This window comes from Lutra lutra, chromosome 2, assembly GCF_902655055.1.
Source record: "Lutra lutra chromosome 2, mLutLut1.2, whole genome shotgun sequence".
In the NCBI taxonomy this organism is placed as follows: domain Eukaryota; kingdom Metazoa; phylum Chordata; class Mammalia; order Carnivora; family Mustelidae; genus Lutra; species Lutra lutra.
In genome coordinates, this window is record NC_062279.1 from 175,110,811 (window position 1) to 175,135,806 (window position 24,996).

At 35.6% G+C, this 24,996-nt stretch overlaps 1 protein-coding gene across 13 annotated transcripts in view; it reads left to right on the forward strand.

The window, feature by feature from the left end:
- The window catches only part of N4BP2 (NEDD4 binding protein 2), an 83,320-nt gene that overhangs the window by 17,512 nt on the left and 40,812 nt on the right, over positions 1-24,996 (forward strand). For 4 of the 13 annotated variants that reach the window (XM_047719144.1, XM_047719155.1, XM_047719147.1 and 1 more), the window contains 5 exons: positions 9,335-9,417; positions 11,114-11,453; positions 14,826-15,972; positions 16,549-16,673; positions 22,670-22,758. In XM_047719144.1, coding sequence (XP_047575100.1) covers positions 11,228-11,453; positions 14,826-15,972; positions 16,549-16,673; positions 22,670-22,758 — 1,587 coding nt within the window. In that variant the 5' untranslated portion in view covers positions 9,335-9,417; positions 11,114-11,227. Of the gene's footprint in view, positions 1-9,334; positions 9,418-11,113; positions 11,454-13,105; positions 13,199-14,825; positions 15,973-16,548; positions 16,674-22,669; positions 22,759-24,996 lie in introns of those variants that run through there. The other 9 variants (XM_047719150.1, XM_047719145.1, XM_047719149.1 and 6 more) reach the window with 6 other exon arrangements.

Genomic DNA, 24,996 nt, shown 5'->3' on the forward strand with positions numbered 1-24,996 from the left:
AAAGTGGAATTGTTTGATCAAAGAATGTAAGTTGACCCTTGAACAACACGGGTTTAAACTGCCTGGATCCACTGGCATGCAGATTTCTCCCATCCAAGTACTAACCAGGCCCGACCCTGCTTAGCTTCCGAGATCAGACGAGATCGGGCGCGTTCAGGGTGGTATGGCCGTAGACTCTTACAGTATAGTACTGCAAATATATTTTCTCCTCTTTATATTTTCCTTAATAATATTTTCTTTTCTCTAGCTCACTTTATTGTAACAAAACAGTATATAATACATTTACAAAATTTGTGTTAATTGACTTATGTTTATATTCTCAGTAAGGCTTCCAGTCAACTATAGGCTGTTAGTAGTTAAGTCAGAAGTTATCAGTGGTGGGGCGCCTGGGTAGCTCAGGGGGTTAAAGCTGCTGCCTTCTGCTCAGGTCATGATCCCGGAGTCCTGGGATCAAGCCCCACATTGGGCTCTCTGCTCGGTGAGGAGCCTGCTTCCTCTTCTCTCTCTGTCTCTCTGCCTACTTGTGATCTCTCTCTGTCAAGTGATTAAATAAAATCTTAGAAAAAAAAAAAGAAGTCATCAGTGGATTTTTGATTACCTGGTTGATGTTCTTACCACCTCCCCCAACGTTGTTCAAAGGTCAACTGTAATTTGAGATTTCTTGATAGACAGTGACAGTTTGCTTTCTAGAAAGGTTCTACTAGTTTATTCTCATTACATTATTATGTAATAATGTAATGTAATGTAATTACATTACATTATTCTCATTACTAGTTTATTCTCATTAGAATTCCTATTTCACTATAGCCTTGCCAACAATGGCTATTATTATTTTAAAAATTATTTTTTTTATCTATTAAGCAACATAACAAGATCAAGACCTGAGCTGAGATCAAGAGTTAGACATTTAACTGAGTCACCCAGGCACCTCAGTAATATTCTTTTAACTTCACTTTTTAAAAAAAAAGATTTATTTATTTGTCAGAGAGAGAGAGAGAGGAGAGAGAGCACAAGCAGGGGAAGTAGCAGGCAGAAGAAGAAGCAGGTTCCCTGCTGAGCAAGGAGGCCGATCCGGGACTCCATCCCAGGACCCTGGGATCATGACCTGAGCCAAAAGCAGATGCTTTACCGATGACACCACCCAGGCATTCCTCTTTTAACTTCATTTTACTAATTGGGTTAAACTTTTAAATTTTTATTGAGTATTACTATTTCTTTCTAGAATTCTATACCTATTGCTTTCCTGTTCTTCTTTCTTTTTCCTTACCTTAATCCTTTATTTATCTAGCAGGAATTTATTGAGTGCTTACTATGTGCTAGAGCTTGTTTTGGTATTGGTATATAGTTTTGGTACTTACTATTTGGTTTAGTGGTGGCAGTGCAGGAGTGAACAGAATTGCCAAAAACCTTTGTCTTCAAAGAGTTTACTTCCTAGTGTCAGGGTATATACAAGCATTAAACAACATAAATATTGAAATTACAGAGTGGTAATTGATTTGGAGGGAAAAAATAATGAGAGGGAAATGGAGAGAACATTCATGTGTACAGTTTTGCATAGGACGGTTAGGGGAAGACTTGCTGCAAAGGTGCCATAAGTTAAGTCTTGTAAGGAGTGAGTCGGGTAGGTATCCGGGGGAGTGCATTTCAGGCTATGAATTAAGTATAAGGGCAGTGAAACAGGAGAATACTGGGTGAATTTAAGAAAGAGCAAGAGGGAGAGTACCAAGAAATAATTTGAAAGAGTTTTTAGGGAACCAGACTGTTTGGTATCTTAATTAGGCCATTTTAAGAATTTGAGCTTTTACTCTATATGAAATGCAGAGGTCTTGGAGGCTTTAAATCAAACCTTTGACTTAGGATCTACAGATTCAACAGAGTCCCTGTCAATATTCCAAAAGGCTTCTTTGCAGAAATTGGCAAACACATTCTAAATTTTGCATGTAAATCCAAAGGGCCCAGAATAGTCAGAAGTCTTGGAAAAGAAGAGCAAAGTTCAAAGACTCACTTTTCCTGATTTTATTTTACTTTTTAAAAGATTTTATTGTCAGAGAGAGAGAGAGAGATACAGAGAGACAGAGTACAAGCAGGGGGTTTGGCAGGCAGAGGGAGAAGCAGGATTCCTGTTGAGCAAGAAGCTGGATGTGGGACTCTATCCCAGGACCCTGGGATCGTGACCTGAGCTGAAAGGCAGACGCTTAACTGACTGAGCCACCCAGGCGTCCTTACTTTTCCTGATTTTAAAACTTCACTACAAGTCAAGATGATGTGATACTGGCATAAGAGTAGATACATAGACCAGTGAAATAGAATTGAGAATTTGTAATAAACCCTTATAGTTATGGTCAGTTGATTTTTGGCATGGGTGCCAAGACCATTCATTAGAGAAAGAATAGTCTTTTTTTTTTTTTTTTCAAAGATTTTATTTATTTGTTAGGGAGCCAGCGAGAGAGAGAGAGAGAGCTCACAAGCTGGGGCGAGCAGCAAAGGGAGAGGGAGATGCAGACTCCCTGGTGAGCAGGGAGCCCGACGGTGGCAGGGGTGGGGGGGCTCGATCCCAGGATGGGATCCTGGGATGGACCTGAGCCAAAGGCAGATGCTTAATGGCTGAGCCCTCCAGGTGCCCCAGTGTGTAAAGTTTTTATCATGAGTGGATGTTGACGTTTTTCAAATAGTTTTTCTGTGTATATTGAGTTGATTATGTGATTTTTCTTCTTTATTTTGGTAATACTGGGTATTGCATTAATTTTCAAACATTGAAACAACTTTATAATCTAAAAATAAATTCAGGTTAGTTGTGATACATTATTTTTATAAATAACTAATATTTTTGTGTTTTATATAATATATCACTCATAATTTATGTCTTACTACTGTAATATTTTGCTTTGGAATTTTGCATCTATTTTCATGATTGAAATAGGCCTGGAGGGGCGCCTGGGTGGCTCAGCGGGTTGGGCCGCTGCCTTCGGCTCAGGTCGTGATCTCGGGGTCCTGGGATCGAGTCCCACATCGGGCTCTCTGCTCGGCAGGAAGCCTGCTTCCCTCTCTCTCTCTCTCTGCCTTCCTCTCCGTCTACTTGTGATCTCTATCTGTCAAATAAATAAAATCTTTAAAAAAAAAAAAGAAATAGGCCTGGAAAATTTTTCTTTTAATATCCTTGTCAGGTTTTGGTATCAAGGTTAGGTTGACCTCATAAAATGAGTTGGGAAGTGTTTTCACTTTAACTGAGTCTCTAGAAGAGTTTGTGTAAGATTGATATTACAGGTTATTTAGTGGGATTTACTTATGAAGCCATCTAGACCCTAGGGTTTTCTTTGTGGGAAGGTTTTAAGTTAAAGATTCATTTCTTTAATAGATACAAGACTATCAGATCTTGTTATTTCAGATATGGTATGAAGTATGTTTTTTTAAAAATGTACATTCCATTTAAGCTTAAAATTGGCATAAAATTATTTATGATCTCTCTCCCTCTTTTAACACATGTCTCTGGACTTGATGGGCCCAGCACACTTCCACTGTGCAACTCTGCTGTCTCTGGACTTGATAATGATGTCCCCTTTTTCATTTCTGATATCGGTAATTTGTACCTCCTCTCTCTTTTCGTTGCTCTTGCCAGAGATCTGTTATTTTTAATAGTGTTTTTTTTTAAAAACTAGTTTAGATTTCAGAGAACTGTCTTTTGATGTTGCTGATCCCATTTACTATGTATTTGTTTTCTATTTTGTATTTGCTGTTTGTTATTTCCTTTCTAGTTTCTTTGGGTTTGATTTGCTGCTGCCCCCTTCCAAATTGCCTATTGAATGTTTAGACAGTTGATTTTTCAGCCTTTCTTTTTTTCTAATATATGCATTTGTATGCATCTTTTTTTTAAAATAAAGATTTTAATTATATATTTGAGAGAGAATATGAATGGGGGGAGGGGAAAGAGAGAGGGAGAGTCAGAGTCCCTGCTGAGCAGGGAGCCTGATGCAGGGTGGGACTGGATCCCTGGACCCTGAGATCATGACCTGAGCCGAAGGCAGATGAACTAACTGAGCCACCCAGGCACCTGCATTTGTACGCGTCTTTTTCTGTGCGTGACTTTAGTTGTATCTCACAAATTTGGATATATTTATTTGGTAAAATATTTTCTAATATTAATTTTTTTATTTTTTAAATTTTCATTTATTTGTTTTTATAAGATTTTACTTACTTATTTAGAGAGGGCTTGTGGGGGGTGGGGAAGGCAGAGTGACAGAGAGGGACAAGCAGACTCTGAGCTGAGTGCAGAACCAGACCCGGGGTTCTACCTCACATCCCTGAAATCATGACCCGAACCAAAATCAAGAGTTGGATGCTTAACTCACTGAGTCACCCAGGTGCCCTTTAACTATTATCTTAAATTGATGTTAGCATTTCACTAACATAGTGGAATTCTTCTTTGACTTAAGTACAGGAGTATATTTTCAAACAACTGTGTCTTCTAGTTCTGTTTTAGTCATTAATTTTAATATAATCCCATATGTACTTGAAATAAAGTATATTCTGTGGTTATTTGGTCCAATGTTATATAGATATTAAGCCAAGTTATTTATTGATCTTCTCTGTCCTTATTGTTCCTCCCTTCTTTTTTTTCTATTTTGTTGGGGGGGGCTCTTTTTTTCTAATAGTTACAGAGGGAGTGTTTTTACAAGTTGAATACAACTTAGAATTGCAGAATTGTTACATCTTCCTGGTGGATTTTATTATCGACTTTTATCATTGACATGTACATCAATGGTGATTTAGATAAGAGCAATTTTTATTTATTTTTTTAAATGATTTAATATTTGATGTAAAAGAACAACATAAATCACAGGGAAAATCAGAACCTTTCTGGGCTTCTTTTTCACTTATTTTAGTTTAGATTGGCTTGTACTTTGAAATGAATATAGGAGAAGGTACCAAAACCTTTGGTTGCTTAAGATCTCTAAATTTTTTTTTCCTTTTAAAAAATTTTTATTTTTTTATTCAAGTATAATTAACACACGGTGTTATATTAGTTTCAGGTATACAGTATAATGAGTCAATAATTCTATGTATTTCTCAGTGCTCATCAATATAAGCATACTCTTAATCCCCTTTATTTCACCCATTTGCCAACTTACCTCCCCTCTGGCAACCACCATTTTGTTCTCTGTATTTAAGAGTCTGGCTTTCCGGGGTGCCTGGGTGGCTCAGTGGGTTGAGCTGCTGCCTTCGGCTCGGGTCATGATCTCGGGGTCCTGGGATCGAGCCCTGCGTTGGGCTCTCTGCTCGGCGGGGAGCCTGCTTCCTCCTCTCTCTGCCTGCCTCTCTGCTTGCTTGTGATCTCTCTCTGTCAAATAAATGGGTGAAATCTTTAAAAAAAAAAAAGGAGTCTGGCTTTCCCCCCACCTTGGTTCATTTGTTTTGTTTCTTAAATTCCACATATGAGTGAAATCATATGATATTAGTCTTTCTCTGACTGGCTATTTCACTTAGCACTATATCTTCTAGGTCCATCCCATGTTGTTGCAAGTGGCAAGATTTCATGGCTTTTTTATGGCTGAGTAATATTCCACTGTATATGTGTGCACGTACACATCCCACATCTTTAATCATCTATTGATGGATACTTGAGCATAGAGGCTTGAATTCATGACCCTGACATCAAGACCTGAGCTGAGATCAAGAGTTGGACACTTAATGGACTAAGCCATCCAGGCACCCTTAGTCTGGCTATTGTAAATAATGCTTCAATAAACATAGGGGTTCATGTATCTTTTTGAATCAGTGTTTTCATTTGGGGTAAATACCCAGTAGTGGAATTACTGGATAATGTAATTCTATTTTTAATATTTTGAGGAACCTCCAGATAACTCAGTACCTAAAAACTGAATAATCTGATTAAAATGGGCAAAGGACCTGAATAGACATTTTTCTAAAGAAAACATACAGATAGGCAACAGACAAGTGAAAAGATGCTCAACGTCACTAATCATTGGGGAAATGCAAATTAAAAGCACAAGATACCACTTTACACCTATCAGAATTATTGAAGTCAAAAAAATAATAAGTTTTGATGAGGATTTGGAGAAAAAGGAACCTTTGTGCACTGTTGGTAGATAAGAGCAATTTTAGGGTAATTGTAGAAATGGTGGAGGCAAAAATCTATGAAAGAATGGAAGGAGAAAAATTGAAAACAGTTGCTGTATGTTGTACGTGTTTTCCCCTGATTTTGTTTCTGATACATAGGTCTTTTACATTTAAATGTGGCTAGATCTGTTAGTATTTTTTTTCCTTATGATTTCCTCTTTGTACTTTTTTGCTTATATAGTTTCTTATTTTCCTAAGATAGGATATTCACTTGTTCCATGGATCTTATATTACTGAACAGTGCTGCCCAATAGAACTTTCTGCACTGATGGGAAAAGCTTACTATTTCTGCTCTCCAATATGATAATCATTAACCACATGTAGTAACTGAGCATTTGAAATATGAGTAGTATGACTGATGAAATGAATTTTTAATTTAACATGCTTTTTTTCAGAATTAAACTTTTTGTTTTGGGATTATACATTCACATCTGGCTCTAATAAATGTACAGAGAAATCTCCTGTGCTCTTTACACAGTTCCCCCGATGGAACATTTTTGCACAACTGTTCTATGGTATCACAACCAGGATATTGTCCTTGATATAGAACATTTCCATCACTTCAAGAATCCCCCAACTTACCCTTAAATGGCCACACCCACTTGCCCTCCTCTCCCATCCCTTCCTTAGCTCTTGGCAGTCATTAATCTGTTCTCTATTTCTTTAATTTAAAATGTTATATTAATGGGATCATTCAATATATAGCCTTCGGGGATTGCATTTTTTCCGTTCAGCATAACTCTGGAATTTCATCCAGGTTATTTTTGTGTATCATTACTTTATTCCTTTTTATTGCTAACTAGTAATTTGTGGAATGGAATGGAAGTATCATAATTTAACAGTTCACCCATTGAAGGACATCCGAATTGTTTTCTAGTTTTTGGTTATAATGAATAAAGCTGCTATAAACTTGGTGTACAGGTTTTTGGGTGAACTTAATATTTAATTTCTCATAGATAAATGCCCAGAAATGCAATTACTGAATTGTTGTATGATGTTGCGTGTTTAGCTTTTAAAGAAACCTCCAAACTCTTTTCCAAAGTGACTGTACCATTTACATTCCCAGCAGAGTGTATGAGCCATCCATTTTCTCTGTAACCTTGCCAGGATTTTGTGTTGTCATTAGTTTTAGGTTAGCCCATTTGATAGCTGTGTAAGTAATATCTCACTGTATATAGCTTTAATTTTGCATTTACTTAATGCCTAATGATGTTGAACATCTTTTATGTGCCTATTTGCCATTCATATATCCTTTTGGTATTACGCTTTTTGCCCATTTTCTAATTGAATTGTTTGGTTTTTACTCTGGAGTTTTGGTAAGTTCTTTATATATTTTAGATATTAGTCCTTTGTTGGATATATGGTATGCAGATATTTCCTCCAATCTGTAACTTGTGTTTTCATTTTCTTAACAAGGTCTTTCAGAGAGCGAAAGTTTTTAATTTTGATGAAGTACAGTTTATCTGGTTTTCCTTTTATGGATTATGCTTTTGGTTTCTGTTTAGCTCTAGCTCCCAGAGATTTTCTCCTCTTTTTTTTTTGTGTGTGTGTGTGTGTGTGTGTGTGTGTGTGTGTGTGTGTTCTTTGTTTCTTTTCCTAAGATGTTTATAGTTTTATGGATTTGAATTTTTGGTCCATTTTGAGATAATTTTTCTATCAAATGTGAAAATGAGGTCAACATTTATTTTTTTTAATCTGTGGATACCCACTCACTATAGTTCCATTTGTTGAAAGGACTATCTTTTCTCCATTAAATTGCTTTTGCACCTGTCAAAAGCATATTGGTATATTTCTGTGTTGGTGTATTTCTGGGTTCTCTCTTCTGTTTCTGTCTATAATCTGTTTTCAGATCTATATGTCTGTCCCTCTACTGATACTGTACAGTCTTGGTTAATGTAGTTATACAATAAATCTTGAAATTGAGTTGACTGATTCCTCTCTTTCAAAATTGTTGTAGCAGTTCTAGTTCCTTTGTCTTTACATTTAGTTTGAGAATAATATTGTCCGTATCCACAAAAAAAATCTGAGAATAATCTTGTCCATATCCACAAAAACTCTTGCTGGGGTTTTGATAGGAATTCTATCAGATTAGGGAAAATTAACATCTTTACTATGTTCAGTTTTCTAGTCCGTGAACATCCTGTGTCTTCCCATTTATTTAGATCTTTGATGTCTTTTATCAGTGTTCTGTAGTTTTCAGCATACAAGGTTCTGTAGTGATATCCTTTTTTTCATTCCTGATATTGGTACTGTGTGTCTTTCCTCCTTTTTTCTTTGTTAGTCATGTTAGAGATTTTGTTATTTTTATTTTTGAAGAACTATCAGTTTGTTTCATTGATTTTTCTTTTTTGCTCTTACGTTTTCCGTTTTGTTCATTTCTGCTCTTATTTTTATTTATTCCCTTTTGCTAGCTGTGGATTTGTTTTGCTCTTCTTTTTCTAGGTAATTGCGGTGGGAGCTTCAATTATTGATTTGAGACTTTTCCTCTTTTGTGATTTGTATGCATTTGGTTATAAATTTCCAGCATTGCTGCTTTAGCTGTGTCCTACAAATTTTGATATGGTTTATTTTCATTTTCATTCATTTCAGTGTATTTTTAAAATTTTCTTCAGACTTTCTCTCTGACTCATGGGTTATTAGGTATATTGCTTAAGGTCCGGTTATCTCTGTTAATTGATTACTGCTTTGATTCCATTGTGGTCAGAGAATACACTTTGTATGATTTCAGTCCTTTTAAATTTTCTGGGTTTGTTTTAAGGCCTCGGATATGGTCTTTCTTGGTACATATTTGGTGGGCACTTGGAAATAATGTATTCTGCTATTGTTGGGTGGCGTGTTTTATAAAAGTCAATTGTTCTTAATTGATGATGTTACTGTGTTCTATATCCTTGCTCATCTTCTGTCTAGTTATTCTATCAATTGTTGAGAGAGGAGTTTGAAATTTCTCTAATTGTGGATCTGTCCATTTCATTTCAGTTCTCTCAGCTTCTGCTTCACTCATTTAGTGGCTCTTTGGTTTGGTGTATACACATTTAGGGTTGCTATGTCTTCTTGGTGCACTGATCCTTTATGATCATATAATGTCCTTCTCTGTCTCTGATAATTTTTTTTTCCCCTCCGCATTCTACTTTATGTGCTATTAATATAGAAAAGTGCAATTTAACTTAATTTAAATTAATTTAAATTTAAATTTAAATAGGCACATGTGGCCAGTGGCTGCCATATTGACAGTGCAGTTCTGGAAGACGGAGAGAGCTATGACACAATAAATTTAATTAAAAGGTAAATTTTATAGTATGGGTGTTAAGGGCCAATGGTTGGTTCGGAGAAAGGGAGATTGGGGCAGAGGTATTGGGGGGACATGATTTTAAATTGGGTAATCAAGGAAGAAATCATCGACTGTGACACTTGAATAAAGATTTGAAGGAGTTGCAAATTTTTGGGGAAGAGTTTATCAGAGGCCAGGAGGGAGATGGGCTACTATAAGAACTTTAGCTTTTACTGAGTGATGTGGGGAACCACTTGAGGATTTAGAGCAGATCTTGATTCATTCTGACTTGTAGGTTGTTGTATATATGTATGTTGTATTTTGTACAAAGATCATTCTGCCTAGTGTGTTGAAAATAGACTGTAGGAGACAAGGGTTGGAAGCAGAGTATTTAGGATCCTGGAATATGAGTGAATGAGGACAGTAGCTAGACCAAATGGTTAGAGCAGATTTGGGGGAAAATATCAGACATTTAGTTTTAGAAATGTTAAATTTGAAACGTTTATTAGATACATCCAAGTAGAGAAAGCAAGTAGACTCTGGGGTTCTCTAGATCAATGAGTCTCTGCCCTTGTGGAGCTTACTTACACTATATTAATTATGGGTAGTAAATACAATAAAAAATGAGTAAAACATACACTGTGTTAGAAGATGATAAGTCTTTGAGAAAATTCGAATAAGGAAAGTCGGGTAAGTGGTGTTGGGGATTGACTTCTTGAGTGGGTAATGTTTAAGTAATGATAGGAAGGGGTTGAGGAAAGAAACTTTTATAGATACCTGAGAGACTAGTAGTTTAGGTAGAGGGAGCCAAATATAAAAGTTCCCCGCAGGGAACATGGCTGGTGTGTTTGGAGAAGAACAAGGAGGCGAAGTGTGGCTGGAGCGACACTGAGCAAGGGAAAGAGGTTTAGGGATGACAGTACTGACGTAACACATGTCTGAGTTACGGGCTTTTACTTTTTATGGATTTTAAGGGTTTGGGCTTTTACTCTGAGTGAAATGGGAAGTCAATAGATAGTTAAGCAGATATGTATGATCTGACTTATAGTTTAACTGAATCACTACTGATTGCTCTGCTACATATAAATAGGAGAAGGGACAAGGAGATTGGTTTGAGACTTTTATAGTAATCTAGGCAATAGGCTGTGGTGGCAGTGAGATTGTGAGGAAAGGTCATATTCTGGATACATTTTGAGGGTTGTATTGACAAAGTTGGCTTACTGGTTGGATGTGGGATGAGAGGAGTTAGGAATTTTCTAAGATCTGATTTCTGATCTGAGCAGTTGGAAGAATAGAGTTGTATTAATTGAGACTGGAAAGACTGAGAAGAGTGGATGTGAAGGAAGTGACCAAGAGCTCAGTTTTGGACATGTTAAGTTTATAATGCCTGTTAGACATCCAAATTTGGTGTTCAGTAGGCATTGTCATTGTGAATACTGTTTTATGTTTTTCAAAAATAAAATAATGACATTAAAACAGTGTATACACTGTTGTGAAAATTGATTACAGTTGTTAATATCTTGAGTTTTAACATGTTCAATCCTGGCAAAACTTGAGTATTTTAGAGAGAGAGAAGTTGTCTGACTGCTTTTTGGCTTTGCTACCAGAGTTGGTGGTACTTTCTTAGAGTTAAATAAAGATGTCATTCCGATTTTAGAAATGGAAATGTAACTATATAGTCTGAGTGTTTTTACTTGCTTTCTGTTTTAGGTCCTATTACTGCTGGATTGTGCAAGATATTTAACCATGTTTTCTTTGAGGTATGACTTAAATATCAAACATCTTAAATAAGAAAAGGGAAACATTTTAGTTTTGGAAGTCAGAATGCCAAGGAAAAGGAAAAATCTTGGGGGAAATCCTTTTCGGAAGACTGCAAACTCTAAGGAAGTTGTCGTATCCGGTGTTGCTAGTCATGAGGAGCCAACTACTATTCCTTCCATGTGTGAGACAAAAGTTGATCAGGAGGAACTCTTCACCAGTATCTCAGAGATGTTTTCTGATCTGGATCCCGATGTAGTGTATTTGATGCTTTCTGAATGTGATTTCAAAGGTGAGAAAAAGTTTAGTTTGAACCCTTTGCATCATATAAGAAGATTCCATGTACTGTGCCATGACTAGTAGTAATATAGAAAAATGATTGCCTTATTTCTGTTTTGTTAATTTATTGAGCATCTGCTATGGGCAAGGTACTAAGTTGGTATTGTGAGTAATATGAAGAAGAAAGCATAGTTTTTTCTGCTTTTGAGAAATATACAGTTCTAGATGTAAGATGTATATATAGATGTCATATTTTATGGTTTGTTTTTTTTTAATCTTTCCTCTAGAACAGGTGGGTGCTATTAACATTTCGGACCGGATCATTCTTTGTTGTGAGTGGCTTTCCTATAAATCATAGGATGTTTAGCAGTGTCCCTGGCCTATTCTCCATAGATTCCAGTAGCGACCTTTAGCAGCCTGTTGTGACAATTAAAAATGCCTCCATCTATTGTCTTATGTCTCTTGGGGACCAGAACCACTGTCTTAGGATGTAAGCTCCATAAAGACAGATTTTTATAAACTGTTTTTATGCTGTATCCCCAGCCCCTAATATAGCAAATGATTCAGATAGGACCTCAGTAAATATTTATTGAATGAAAAGATAATTGTAATTGTGGGAATAAGAGCTGATTAGGAGTTGATGCTAATAGGGTAGTGTTTCACAATATTGGCTTCGGAGTCAAGAAACCTGGGTTAGATTTCTGGTTCTGCCACTTAAGCTCTCTGGGTCTGTTTACTTATCTGCTAATGAGAAAAATAATAATATGTATCTCACATGACTTTTTTGGTGAGAATTGAGATTTTTTTTTTTTTGGTAAAGTCTTTAGTATTATTAATAACTTGTAATAAATTGTTTGGAAGTATTTTGGCTGATGGACAAGCAATCAAAGTTGACTAAATGAGTAAATTAAATGTTAATGCTTAGTGTTGATACGATCAGTGTAAGATAAAATTATTCAAGATTGGGGAAGTTTTGCTAATGGATGAGGAACTTCCATTTTTACTTATTACATGGACTGTGATGTGAGCATATTTTAACTATCCTGTTATGATATGTATGCAGAAAACCAGTTTTCAGCAGTCCACATGATGCTAAGAAATGATAGTGTGCAGAATTTTATGTGTGACTTCAATATTTATTTCCTGATGTTGTGGTATTTTAAAATTTGTTTCACATACACTAACATAGAAATGAGGAATTACAAGAAACATATATTACCCTTACATCCTAACAAAAACATTTCTCTTTTCCAGGATCTTCTCTACACCTAGTCCATAAATACTGATATTTTGAGTATTTTGAAAAATAGTGTTGATGAAAATATGTATTTTGCTTTTTAAACTTAACCTAAGCATTTTTTCCAGTGTTGCTGTGATCTTTATAACTATTTTTAATAGCTTTCTAATATTTCACTGAATTGTTGTGCTCTAATTTTTTTAGTTATATGTAAATTTTTCATGAATAATTAATTTTTTTGGTTGATCTTGTGGTTTTTCTATTATGTAGATTTTCTTCGTAGAACTACTTCTGTGTTTGCTTGCGTGCTTTCTTTCTGCCCCCCCCCCCCATGTTTAGGACTTCTAACCTTTGTACTATTGCTATAATATCCTAACTGATCTCTGCCAGGCCTGCCCCTCCAATTCCTCTTTGTTTTTCTTCTTAAGGGAACATTAATTGGGTGCTTACTAGGTGCCAGTCCTTGTGCACAGCACATTTTCATGGATTATCTCATTTAATCCTCACAACAACCCTATGAGGTAGGTACTTTTATTATCCCCATATTGCAAATGAGAGAATCAAGGCTTAGGAAAGTTAGGTAACTTGTTCAGAGGGTCATAGGCAGCAAGCGGAGATTTAGGTGTTGGTTTTCTGACTCTAGCCCAGAGCTGTTACCTCCTGTGCTCTGCTTCCTTTTCATATATATTTTCCATAAAACAAAAGAGGAAACACTAAAATAAGCAAAACTCCAAATTTCAAATGCTTAACAATTCTAATTCTGTGTTTGTATTATAATAGAAAGAGCTCAGCATTGGAGTCAGACATACCAGTCCTGACTCTGTCACTTAATATCTGTGTGACTTGGGCCAACTTAATATACTTTTTGAACTTTATTTTCTTCATCTGTTTGCTAGAAATACTATACCTCATAGTATTATTTGATGGTTCATTGAGGTGATAAATATAAACCATGAGAGACTGTGGACCCTGAAGAACTAACTGAGGGTTTTGGAAGGGAGGGGGATGAGAGGTTGGGTGAGCCTGGTGGTGGGTATTAAGGAGGGCACATATTGCATGGAGCACTGGGTGTGGTGCATAAACAATGAATTCTGGAACACTGAAAAGAAATTAAAAAAAAAAAAAAGAGAAAGCTCCTAGCTCAAATATGGTGACAGGTAGTTTTTGTAGAAAATAAAATTGATATGTCCTACCATGACATGTAGCACTTTTTCCAATTCTACTTGATCTTTTCCAGTTTTGTCTCCTTTTATCTTCCGTACCTACTGTGTGCTCATACTCCAACCAACTTCTCTTAATACCTTAAACATGCTTTGTGTTTTCAAGACTGTCTTTACTTTTCCCTTTGTGTCTGACAAGTTTCTTTTTAATCTTCAAGTCCCAGTTCACTTATTACCTTACATGAAATTTTTCTTTATTCTCCTATAAGGCTGCTATGGCATTTGTGTATTACTAAAAGTGTGTATTATTTAATCTATATTATATTATAATGTAATTGTTTTCTAACTTAATTATCTTTACCTCCATTAGGCTTTAAAAATCCCTTAAGTATAGTAAAAACTATGTCTTATTTACTTTGAACAGAGTATATCTGATATGCTCATGCCTATTTTTTGTATTAAATGAAATTCATAGCGTAAACCATATAAACAGGTTTATAGGAGAGTACTTAAAAATGCTTAATATTTAAAAGGATAGGCAAGTAAAATGCTTAATATTTAAAAGGGTATTCAATATAAATAATGAATTAACTGGTTTTGGGTCTTTATAAATAACCATAATATTTGCAATTATAGATATTTTTAAATACAACTTACAGATAATTTTTAGATACAACTTACAGATATCTTTAGATATAATTCATAGATATTTATGTTTATTCTCAGTTGTCAGAGATTATCTTCTTGATGGCAATTTATTGTCCTACTTTAATGCAATTTGTCTGATAGTAACAGCATTACATGACTTCATTCAAACCTTTCACTAATATAGACTGGTATATTTGTAAAATATTAGTTAAAAAATGACTTGAATATTTATAAATTTCTATATTCCATTCAGTGCAAAAGTATAAATTTACCCAGATTTTAATCAAATTATACTTCACTGTTTTCAATACACATGTATATTGCTCTTGTTGTTGTACAGTTGAAAATGCAATGGATTGTCTATTAGAATTATCTGCCACTGACGCCAAGGTAGAAGAATCATCTTCAAAAAGCTTTGTTGCTTCTGAGAACCAAGTAAGTGTTGTGGGACGTGAAATAATGGAAAAGTATCCTCCTGAAGAAGAGAGTGAAGAATCAAAAATGGATTCATTTTTGGACATGCAGCTAACTGAAGACTTGGATTCTTTGATACAGAATGCTTTTGAGAAATTGAACTCTTCTCCTGATGACCAAGTATACTCATTTTTGCCTTTGCAAGATGTTAATAGTGTTAGTGACCCGAGTGCATTTATAAATTCCGATTCAAATAGTATGACTCCCATTCTTTCTGCACAAAATGTGGATTTGAACAGTGAAAATTTAGAGAATTCTGCCTCTGCATTAAGTTCAAACACCTTAATTTCACATTCTGTTTCTAATGAGTCCAAAAGTTTTATAAAGGATGACACATTGGCATTGGAAGATTCTCTTCTCAGTAGTTCTTTAAATGTAGCAAATGACACTGTGGTGGGTGGTAGCAATCTCAGTCAAAGACAGAAAGAGCTTTTAGAATCTGAGTGTGTCGAGACTCAATTCTCTCCAGCCCCTGTAGATTTGGATGCCAACGAACCTCAGCCTCCTTTAAACCTTCCCGTGCAAAATCTGGGGCTTGATTTACTAGGTACAAGTGGGGATCAGAAATCTACTTCTGTCCATGATGCATTTGTACCTTCTGAAGAATTTGGTTTCAAGCCACAGAAACATACTGAACTGCCGTCAAAGGGGAAGGATGTGAATTACTGCCCTATACTTACCCCTCTCCCTCTACTGCTGCCTCCTCCTCCCCCTCCACCAATGTGGAATCCAATGATTCCTGCTTTTGACCTCTTTCAAGGAAATCATGGCTTTGTAGCTCCTGTTGTAACCACCACTACACACTGGAGACCGGTCAACTACACGTTTCCCCCTCCAGTTATTTCTCACACTTCCCCAACAAAGGTATGGAGAAATCAAGAGGGAACAAGTGCTTATCAAGTGCAAGAAGCCCCAGTTTCTCAGATTGTAAGAAAGAAGACGTCATCTTATGTTGGACTGGTTCTTGTTCTTCTCAGAGGGCTTCCAGGATCAGGAAAATCCTTTTTGGCAAGGTATGAGGTTTAATTGAGTTTTTAAAACAGTATAGTGCTTGAACGTGAACATTAACAGAGTATGAATATGTGAAATGCTATTACTTAATAGAGATGTTTAGTAACCACTAAAATTTTTTCTTTTTACTCATTTTTTTTTCTTTGTAGCTAATAGCAGTACTCTTTTCTCCAGAAGTTTTTATTGAAGCCTTCTATCTTAGACTGTCATTTTGGGAGATAGAAGAAAAATTCAAAGATAATTCCAAGACTGTGAACTTCTGAAATCAGTAGAAATAGCTTTATGTGAAAGAGAACTAATTTGAATGGGAAAAAAGAGAAGTTCAACTTTGATTACAGAGTTACAAAGCCATAATTGATTTTCAATTCAAGGAATAAAATAGACTTGTTTTAGGTCAGTGTTCTTGGGAGTCAAACTTCTGCTAAAAGGATTTCCGATAGGAGTTGTCTGGGGATATTATTGTTCTCACTTTTAAGTACCAATACTTGAATTCTTTATTTGGATTATGACCTTGTAAAAATTAGGAGAGAGAATTTAGGACAAAAGTTAATGAAAATAATTCCATTTATCTTTCACAGGACTTTGCAAGAGGATAATCCAAGTGGAGTTATTCTGAGTACTGATGATTATTTTTACATAAATGGACAGTACCAGTTTGATATAAAGTACTTAGGAGAAGCACATGAATGGAACCAGAATCGTGGTAAGAATAGACATTAGATTTTGAGTAATATTAAGAGCAATATGAAATATTTGTCTTTTGAGAGGGAGACAGTTTTTAAGAAGGGTATAATTCCCTTTATTTATTTCTCTTTTTTAAGATTTTATTTACTTGATAGGGAGAACTCATGAGTGTGGGGTGAGAGGTAGGGGGAGAGGGAGAACCAGACACCTTGCTGAGCAGGGAGCCCCGTGCTTGGCTTGATCCTAGGACCCCAGGATCATGACCAGCTGAAGGCAGTTGCTTAACTGACTGAACCACCCAGGTGCCCCCCAACTTTAATTACTAAAGTGAATTATTTACTTAACTATATGTAATATATAAAATTGTAACAGTTGTTACATTACAGAGTAAGAGGTGAAAGAGGTTAGTCTTATGTTAAAGAATTGTTAGGATTAAACAAGTTAAATTTTGTAAAATGCTCAGAACATCACATGGCGTGTTTAAGTTTTACTTAATCAGTGGGGATTTTCTATATGGGTCTCAGAATAGCTCAAGATGTCTCCAGTTGTCTGGTATGCTTCAGTTTCTATTTCCTAAAATGGATTTTTTTTTAAAGATTTTATTTATTTATTTAAGAGAGAGAGAGCACAAGTGGGATGAGGGGCAGAGTAAAAGCAGACTCCCTGCTGAGCAGGGAGCCCAATTCAGGGCTCAGTTCCAGGACTCCAGGATCATGACCTGAAGTAAAGGCAGAAGCTTAACCGACTGAGCCACCCAGGTGCCCCCTAGAATGGAATTTGAATTGTTAACCCCTACTCTTCCCTAGATTGATTTTATTGTTATGGTGGGACAGTGTGAGAGTAAAAATGGCTCTCCTCAAACCAACCTTACTGCTTTTATTAGTGCAATGATCTGTTCACTGAAGATGGTTTTATCATGAAATATTTAGTTACAAATAGTTTGAATTTCATATGAGGAATTCTTTTTCTTTTCTTTGTTCTTTCCTATTTTCTGTTCTTTTCTTTCTTAGTAGGCTCCATCGCCAATGTGGAGCTCAACATGAGGCTTGAACTCAAGACTCTGAGATCAAGACCTGAGCCAAGATCAAGAGTCAGCAGCTTTACTGACTGAGCCACCCAGGCATCCCATGAGGAATTTTAATACACATAGACACTATGTTAGCCTTTATTTTATGATAAAGGCAACATGAAACTGATTCTTGATTTTGCCATCTTCAGACATTATTAAATTTTTCCGTATTTTTTTCTCGAACTGAATATTAAAGTGAGAACTCAGGAATATGAAAATACAAACACATTGGGGCACCTGGGTGGCTCAGTGGGTTAGGCCTCTGCCTTCGGCTCAGGTCATGATCTCAGGGTCCTGGGATTAAGCCCCGCATTGGGCTCTTTGCTCAGCGGGGAGCCTGCTTCCCCCTCTCTCTCTGCCTGCCTCTGCCTACTTGTGATCTCTGTCTGTCAAATAAATATATAAAATCTTTAAGAAAAGAAAAGAAAATACTAACACAACAAAAAATGAAAACAGTAGGATGTGGTGAAGAAGAATCTTAGATTTGGCAGTTACTAGCTATGCTGTCTTGTATAAGTTATTTATACTCTCCAGAGCTCATTGTCTTCACCTGTAAAAGGGCTTAATATTACCCCCATGATTGTTAAGGTTGAAAAATAAGTGTTTAGCAGTGGTTCAACATGTCCTCACTACTGCAATAGCCATAATAATAATAATATTAAATTAATAGGCAGAACTCTTTTTAAATAGCTTTATTGAGAGAAGAATCACATGGTTTTAAGCATATTCAGAGCTCTGCAACGATCGCTTTTAAGAACATTTTGATCAATTTTAGAACATTTTTATCATCCAAAAAAGATCCTTTACCCATTAACAGTCAGTCCTCATTTCTCCCCATCCTCTCCTTGCCCTAGGCAACCACTAAGTTACTTTCTGTCTCTATAGATTTGCCTGTTCTGGGCATTTCATATAAATGGAATCATATCATACGTGGTCTTTTGTGAATGGCTTTCTTTCACTTAGTGTAACATCTTCAAGGCTCATGTTGTAGCATATATCAGTAATCCATTCCTTTTTTATGGCTGAATAATATTCCATTGTATGAACATGCCACATTTGATTTATTCTTTCATTGGTTGGTGGGCATTTGGGGTGTTTCCACTTTTTGCCTATTATGAATAATGTTGGTATGAACGTACAAGTCTATGTCTAAACTTTTTTGGAACTACCAGCCTGTTTTTCTAAAGCAACTGCACTATTTTACATTCCTGCTAGGGGTTTATCAGGGTTCCATCTTCTCCACATGGTCACCAATACTTGTTTTTATCTGTATATTTGATTATACCTATCTTGGTGGTTGTGAAGTGGTATTTCACTGTGATTTTGATTGCATTTTTCTGGTGGGTGATGATGTTAAGCATTCTTTGGTGTGTCCTTTTGGCCATTACTTTATCTTCTTTGGAGAGTTATCTAAGTTTTTTTTTTTTAAGATGTGATTTAAAAATTTTTAATACATTAGTTATATTCAGGTACAGTCTTTCCCTTAAAAATATTTAAATGAAAAAATAATATATTCTTGAAAAATTGCACTTTTTCTAAAGTATCTTGTGTTCTTTTTTGAAAAAGTATTTTCTTCCATCATGATGACTGTACTCTTTAATCCAATCATCTATTTTACCCATCCCTCCACCCATCTCCCCTCTCATAACCATTAGTTTGTTATGAGTGGAGAGTCTGTTTCTTGGTTTCTCTCTCTCTCTCTCTTTTTTTCCTTTGCTTGTTTCTTAAATTCCACATATAAGTGAGATCATGTGTTATTTGTCTTTCTCTATTGACTTATTTTGCTTAGCAATATACTCCCTAGCTCTATCCGTGTTGTTGGAAATGGCAAGATTTCATTTTTTTATTGCTGAACTAATAGTCCACTGTGTGTGTGTGTGTGTGTGTGTGTGTGTGTGTGTGTACACCACTTCTTTATCCATTCATCTGTCAATGGACACTTGAACTGTTTCCATAGATTTGTTGTTTGTAAATAATATTGCAATAAACATAGGGGTGCATGTATCCCTTTGAATTAATGTTTTTGTACTTTTTGGGTAAATACCCAGTAGTGTGATTCCTGAATCATAGAGTATTTCCATTTTTAGTTTTTTTTTTTTGTTGTTGTTGTTTGTGTGTGTGTGTGTGTGTGTGTGTGTGTGTGTGTGTGTGTGTGGAATCTCCACACTGTTTTCCACAGTGGCTGCACCAGTTTGCATTCCCACCAACAGTGCACGAGGGTTTCTTTTTCTCCACATCCTCACCAACACTTGTTTCTTGTGTTTTCGATTTTAGCCATTCTGACAGGTGTGAAGTGGTATGTCATGGTGGTTTTGATCTGTGTTTCCCTGATGATGAATGATGTTGAGCATCTTTTCATGTGTCTGTTGGCCCTCTGTATGTCTTCTTTGGAGAAATGTCTCTTTGTGTCTTCTGCCCATTTTTTAAATTGGATTATTTGTTTTTTTGGATGTTGAATTGTAAAAATTCTTCATATATTTTGGATACTAACCCTTTATTGGTATGTCATTTGCAAATTAAGGTTGAGGTATCTTTCCTCTAGACCTACTTTGCAGATGATTTTTCTCATGAATGATATTGTACTTTGTTGAATGCTATTTCTGCATCTGTTGAAATGATCCTGTGGTTTTTATCCTTTCTCTTATTGATGTGATGTATCATGTTGATTGTTTTGTGAATATTGAACTATCCTAGCAACCCAGGAATAGATCCTGCTTGATTGTGGTGTATGATTTTCTTAATGTATTGTTGGATTTGATTTGCTAATATTTTGTTGAGGGTTTTTTCATGAGAGATATTGGCCTGTAGTTCTCTTTTTTTGTAGTGTTTATCTTGTTTTGGTATCAGTATAATGCTGGCCTCATAGAATGAATTTGGAAGTTTTCCTTCCTCTTCTGTTTTTTGTAATAGTTTGGTAGAATTCGCTTGTGAAACCATCTGTCCTGAACTTTCGTTTTTGAGAGTTTTTTGGTTAGTGATTCAATTTCATGATGGTAATTGGTGTGTTAAATATTTCTATTTCTTCCTGCTTTAATTTTGTTGGGTTATATGTTTCAGGAATTTATTCATTTCCTCTAAGTTACGCAGTTTGTTGGCACAGAGGTTTTTATAATATTCTGTAAAAATTGTATTTCTGTAGTATTGTTTTTTTCTCCCCTTTCTTTAGTAATTTTGTTTATTTGGGTCCTCTCTTTTTTGATGAGTCTGGCTGGGGGTTTAGCAATTTTGTTGATTTTTTAGAAGAACTAGCTTCTGGTTTCATTGATTGGTTCTATTATTTTTTTAGTTTCTATATCATTTCTTTTTTTTTTTTTAAAGATTTTATTTGTTTTTGTTTATTTGACAAACAGAGATCACAAGTAGGCAGAGAGGCAGGCAGGGCAGGAAGCAGGCTCCCCACTGAATAGAGAGCCCGACGCAGGGCTTGATCCAGGACCCTGGGATCACGACCCGAGCTGAAGGCAGAGGTTTTAACCCACTGAGCCACCCAGGTGCCCTATATCATTTATTTCTGTTCCAATCTTTATTATTTCCTGGGTTTGAGTTTTGTTTTTCTTCTTTTTCTAGCTCCTTAATCATTCCTTATTTTTAAATTGGATTATTTGCCCATTTATTACTGAGTTATAAGAGAGTACATGGAATTTTTAAAACTTCCACATAATTTCCTTGTAAAGCTTATTTATTGTATTTCATCGTTAATTTCCTGAATGGTTCAAGTCCTTGGGAAAAAATGTAGTTTTTTAAGAAAATATCTTGCAGGGACACCTGGGTGGCTCAGTGGGTTGGGGCCTCTGCCTTTGGCTTGGGTTGTGATTCCAGGGTCCTGGGATTGAGCCTGCTTCCCCCCACTTCTCTCTGCCTGTCTCTCTGCCTGCTTGTAGTCTCTGTCTGTCAAATAAATAAATAAAATCTTTAAAAAAATAATAAAAAAAAAAATCTCTTGCATGACGGTATATAATAATGTTTTCTTTATTTTAAATTATTACATCTTTTTGTGTGTGTTTGTTTAAAATTTGTGCTTGTTTGTTTTAAGACTATTTTGGAATTATTTTTGATTTGTGGAAAGGTTGCAAAGGCAATGTAGAGTTTCTGTATACCCCTCACTTATTTCCCTCTAATGTTAACATCTTATATAATCGTGGTATACATTTATCAAGACTAAGAGATTAGTGCTGGTATATTGCTATTAATTAAACTCTGACCTTATTTGGATTAGTTTTTCTTTAAATTTTTAATTTATTTAATTATTTTTATTATTTTTTTTACAATTTTTGTTTTTAATAGGCTCCATGCCCAATGTGGAGCTTGAACTCACAACCCTGGGATCAAGAGTTGCATGCTCTACTGGCTGAGCCAGCCAGGCACCCTGATACTAGTTTTCTACTTAAGTTCTTTTCCCTTCTAATATCTAATCCAGGATACCATGTTGCTTTTAGCATGATATTGTTTTTAATGATAGTTTTTTCCCCATTTATGCCACTTATACATGTAACACACATAAAATTTAGACAGTTTTTATTTTATAATTTTCTCTTATTATAACTTTAGTATTTATTTATTATTTATTATCTAACATTTACCTTACTTTAATTTTTCATACACTCAAAAGTGACATCCAGAAGTAGAGTTGTGGGGGGCCTGGGTGCCTCAGTTGGTTAAGCAACCAGTTCTTGATTTTGGCTTGGGTTGTGATCTCAGGGTTGTGGGATCAAGCCCTGTGTTGGTGTCCGAGTTGGGTGTGGAATCTACTTGGGATTCTTTCTGTCCCTCTCCTGCTGCCCTTCCCCCTCCTAAAAAAAAAAAAAAAGGTAGTGGAGTTGTGAGTAAAATTACCACATATCTATGATTTTCAAATTACGAAAACAAGATCAGATTTTTAAAATTTCCAGAGAATACTTAATACTGTTATAAAAAGTGATTTGTCATCTTCTGTTTGTGTTTTTCAGCGAAAGAAGCGTTTGAGAAGAAGGTGTCTCCTGTAATAATAGACAATACAAACCTACAGGCATGGGAAATGAAGCCATATGTTTCTTTGGTTTGTACCATAAATTATCATAAGTCTATGGTAGTAAGTTTGAAATTGTTGGGGGATGTTGATTACACAACCGAATCTTTTTTTTTTTTTTAAAGATTTTATTTATTTATTTGTCAGAGAGAGAGAGAGAGAGAGCGAGCACAGGCAGACAGAGCGGCAGGCAGAGGGAGAAGCAGGCTCCCCACAGAACAAGGAGCCCGATGTGGGACTCGATCCCAGGACTCTGGGATCATGACCTGAGCCGAAGGCAGCGGCTTAACCAACTGAGCCACCCAGGCATCCCTACACAACTGAATCTTAAGCAAACAGTCTTTGGGACTGTCTGTAACTGAGCTTTCTCTGGTCTTAAGTGAAATGAGAAAAATAGGAATAGTTTTCTCATAAAGCTAAAATTAATCAGTTTTCAGATTCTGAGATTTAATTTTTAAATCCTGTGATTATTTTCATTTTTGATGTCTTATGAAAAAATAGTGGTATTAAATTATCATTTTATGTTTGTGTGTATATAGATAATAAATTATAATTTTATGTTTATATGGGTATATGTGTCCGTGTGTTAATGTGTATACACACAAATATTTTTCCTTATTGCTATTACTTGGCAGAAACAAAATTGGTCGTCCTTTGTTAGTAACCAAATTTCTTTTGATTCTGCTTTTCTGATAAATTCAGACTTTTATAAATTCAACTCTTTTCAGTTCTTCAAATTTGCCAGATTCTTTTTTTTTTTTTTTTTTTTGCCCAGTTTTGATGTCACTTTTTTCAGGAACTTACTAAAAAGTGGAGTGGCGTACTCTTTCGGTTTTCATGGTACCCTGACTTAATTCTGTGATACCATTAAGCATGCTGCTTTTATCAGTAAGCCATGGGTTAGCTAGCTTTTGTCTATAAAGTGCTAGGTAGTAAATGTTTCATGTTTTTGTGGGCCACCTACAGTCTGTGTTGTGGTTTGTTTTTTGTTTTTTTTTTTTCCCTTTTTAAATGATCTTTTAAAGATAACAAAAAACTGTCCTTAGCTCTTAGGCTATACAAATACTGGCTGATGGCCTAAATTTGGCTCTAAGCCATCTATATATTCTTGAGGATAGGTCTGTGTTATTCATCATTGAATCTTCAGGGCCTAGCACTATGCTTGGCATATGATAAATATGTATTTGTTGGGTTAAAATGGTGAACGAATGAAGCTTTTGTGATTATGGGTATTGTTTATTCCCCCAATATTAGCACACGTGTGTCTGGCATGTTAAAGCTCAATTTATATTTCTTCAGTTAATGAATATTGTACTTCTTTAATGTCCTCAGCATATCCAGCCTGTACCTCCTTTGCTGTGCTTTACGCATTTATACAATTTTGAGGGTGTGACTCTTCATTTTTCTGAAGAAAATTAATGCCCTTTGAGAACAAATGAGATTTTACTTCTATGAAGGGGCAGTAGAGGGAAGAAAGACTCAATATTAGTACATGGGCAACTGAAAGTCCGTTTGCTTTCTGGCCTCAGGAGTTCCCAGTTTCTAGCCTAACGTATTTACCATGGGAAATGCTTTTTCCCTTAACCTTACTTGCCTTCTCTGTGTGTTTTCCTTAGCTTCCTGCTGTCATATGGAAGTTCTTTAACAACCATTTTCCTAATGTAGAAAATAAAAAGCTTCTGCATTACTGTGTTACTGATTTTCATTTAGCCTTCAGGCTTCCATAGTAGTATCTTTCTTTCCCTTTTTTTATTATATAATATTTGAAATTATAAAGCTATTTTCCCAGTATTGATTCCTTGGCTCTTCCCAACTCTGCTTAGAAGTATAAAGGACTGGTGCTTATCATAGAATGCCAAATTCATTTTTTCTTCAAAAAGAAGTAGATATAGCAATTACTGTAGAGAAGAGGATCGCTTTTTGCTCCTTTTGGTAGCAAGATAATGAGAGCTGTGGGGGAGTACAATAGGTTGTACTAACATGACTCTCATTTATAGAAATAGTTTGGAAGTGAGTTGGGGATAAGTAGCAAGCAGTCAGGTATGCTCAGTGGCATCTAGCAAATCTTATTACTTTAAAAAAATATATATATATAGTTTCCCTTGTGAGCTGTCATATAGCTTAACATAAATCAGAATCCTCCCAAGTAATAAAACGTTATTAAGATTTGCCTATTGATATGGGAGTTGAAAAAGTCTTTAAATTCATAGTCTCTTTTTCCCCCCTCTGTATGTGTATATTCATTTAAAATTAATTTGATCTAAGAGC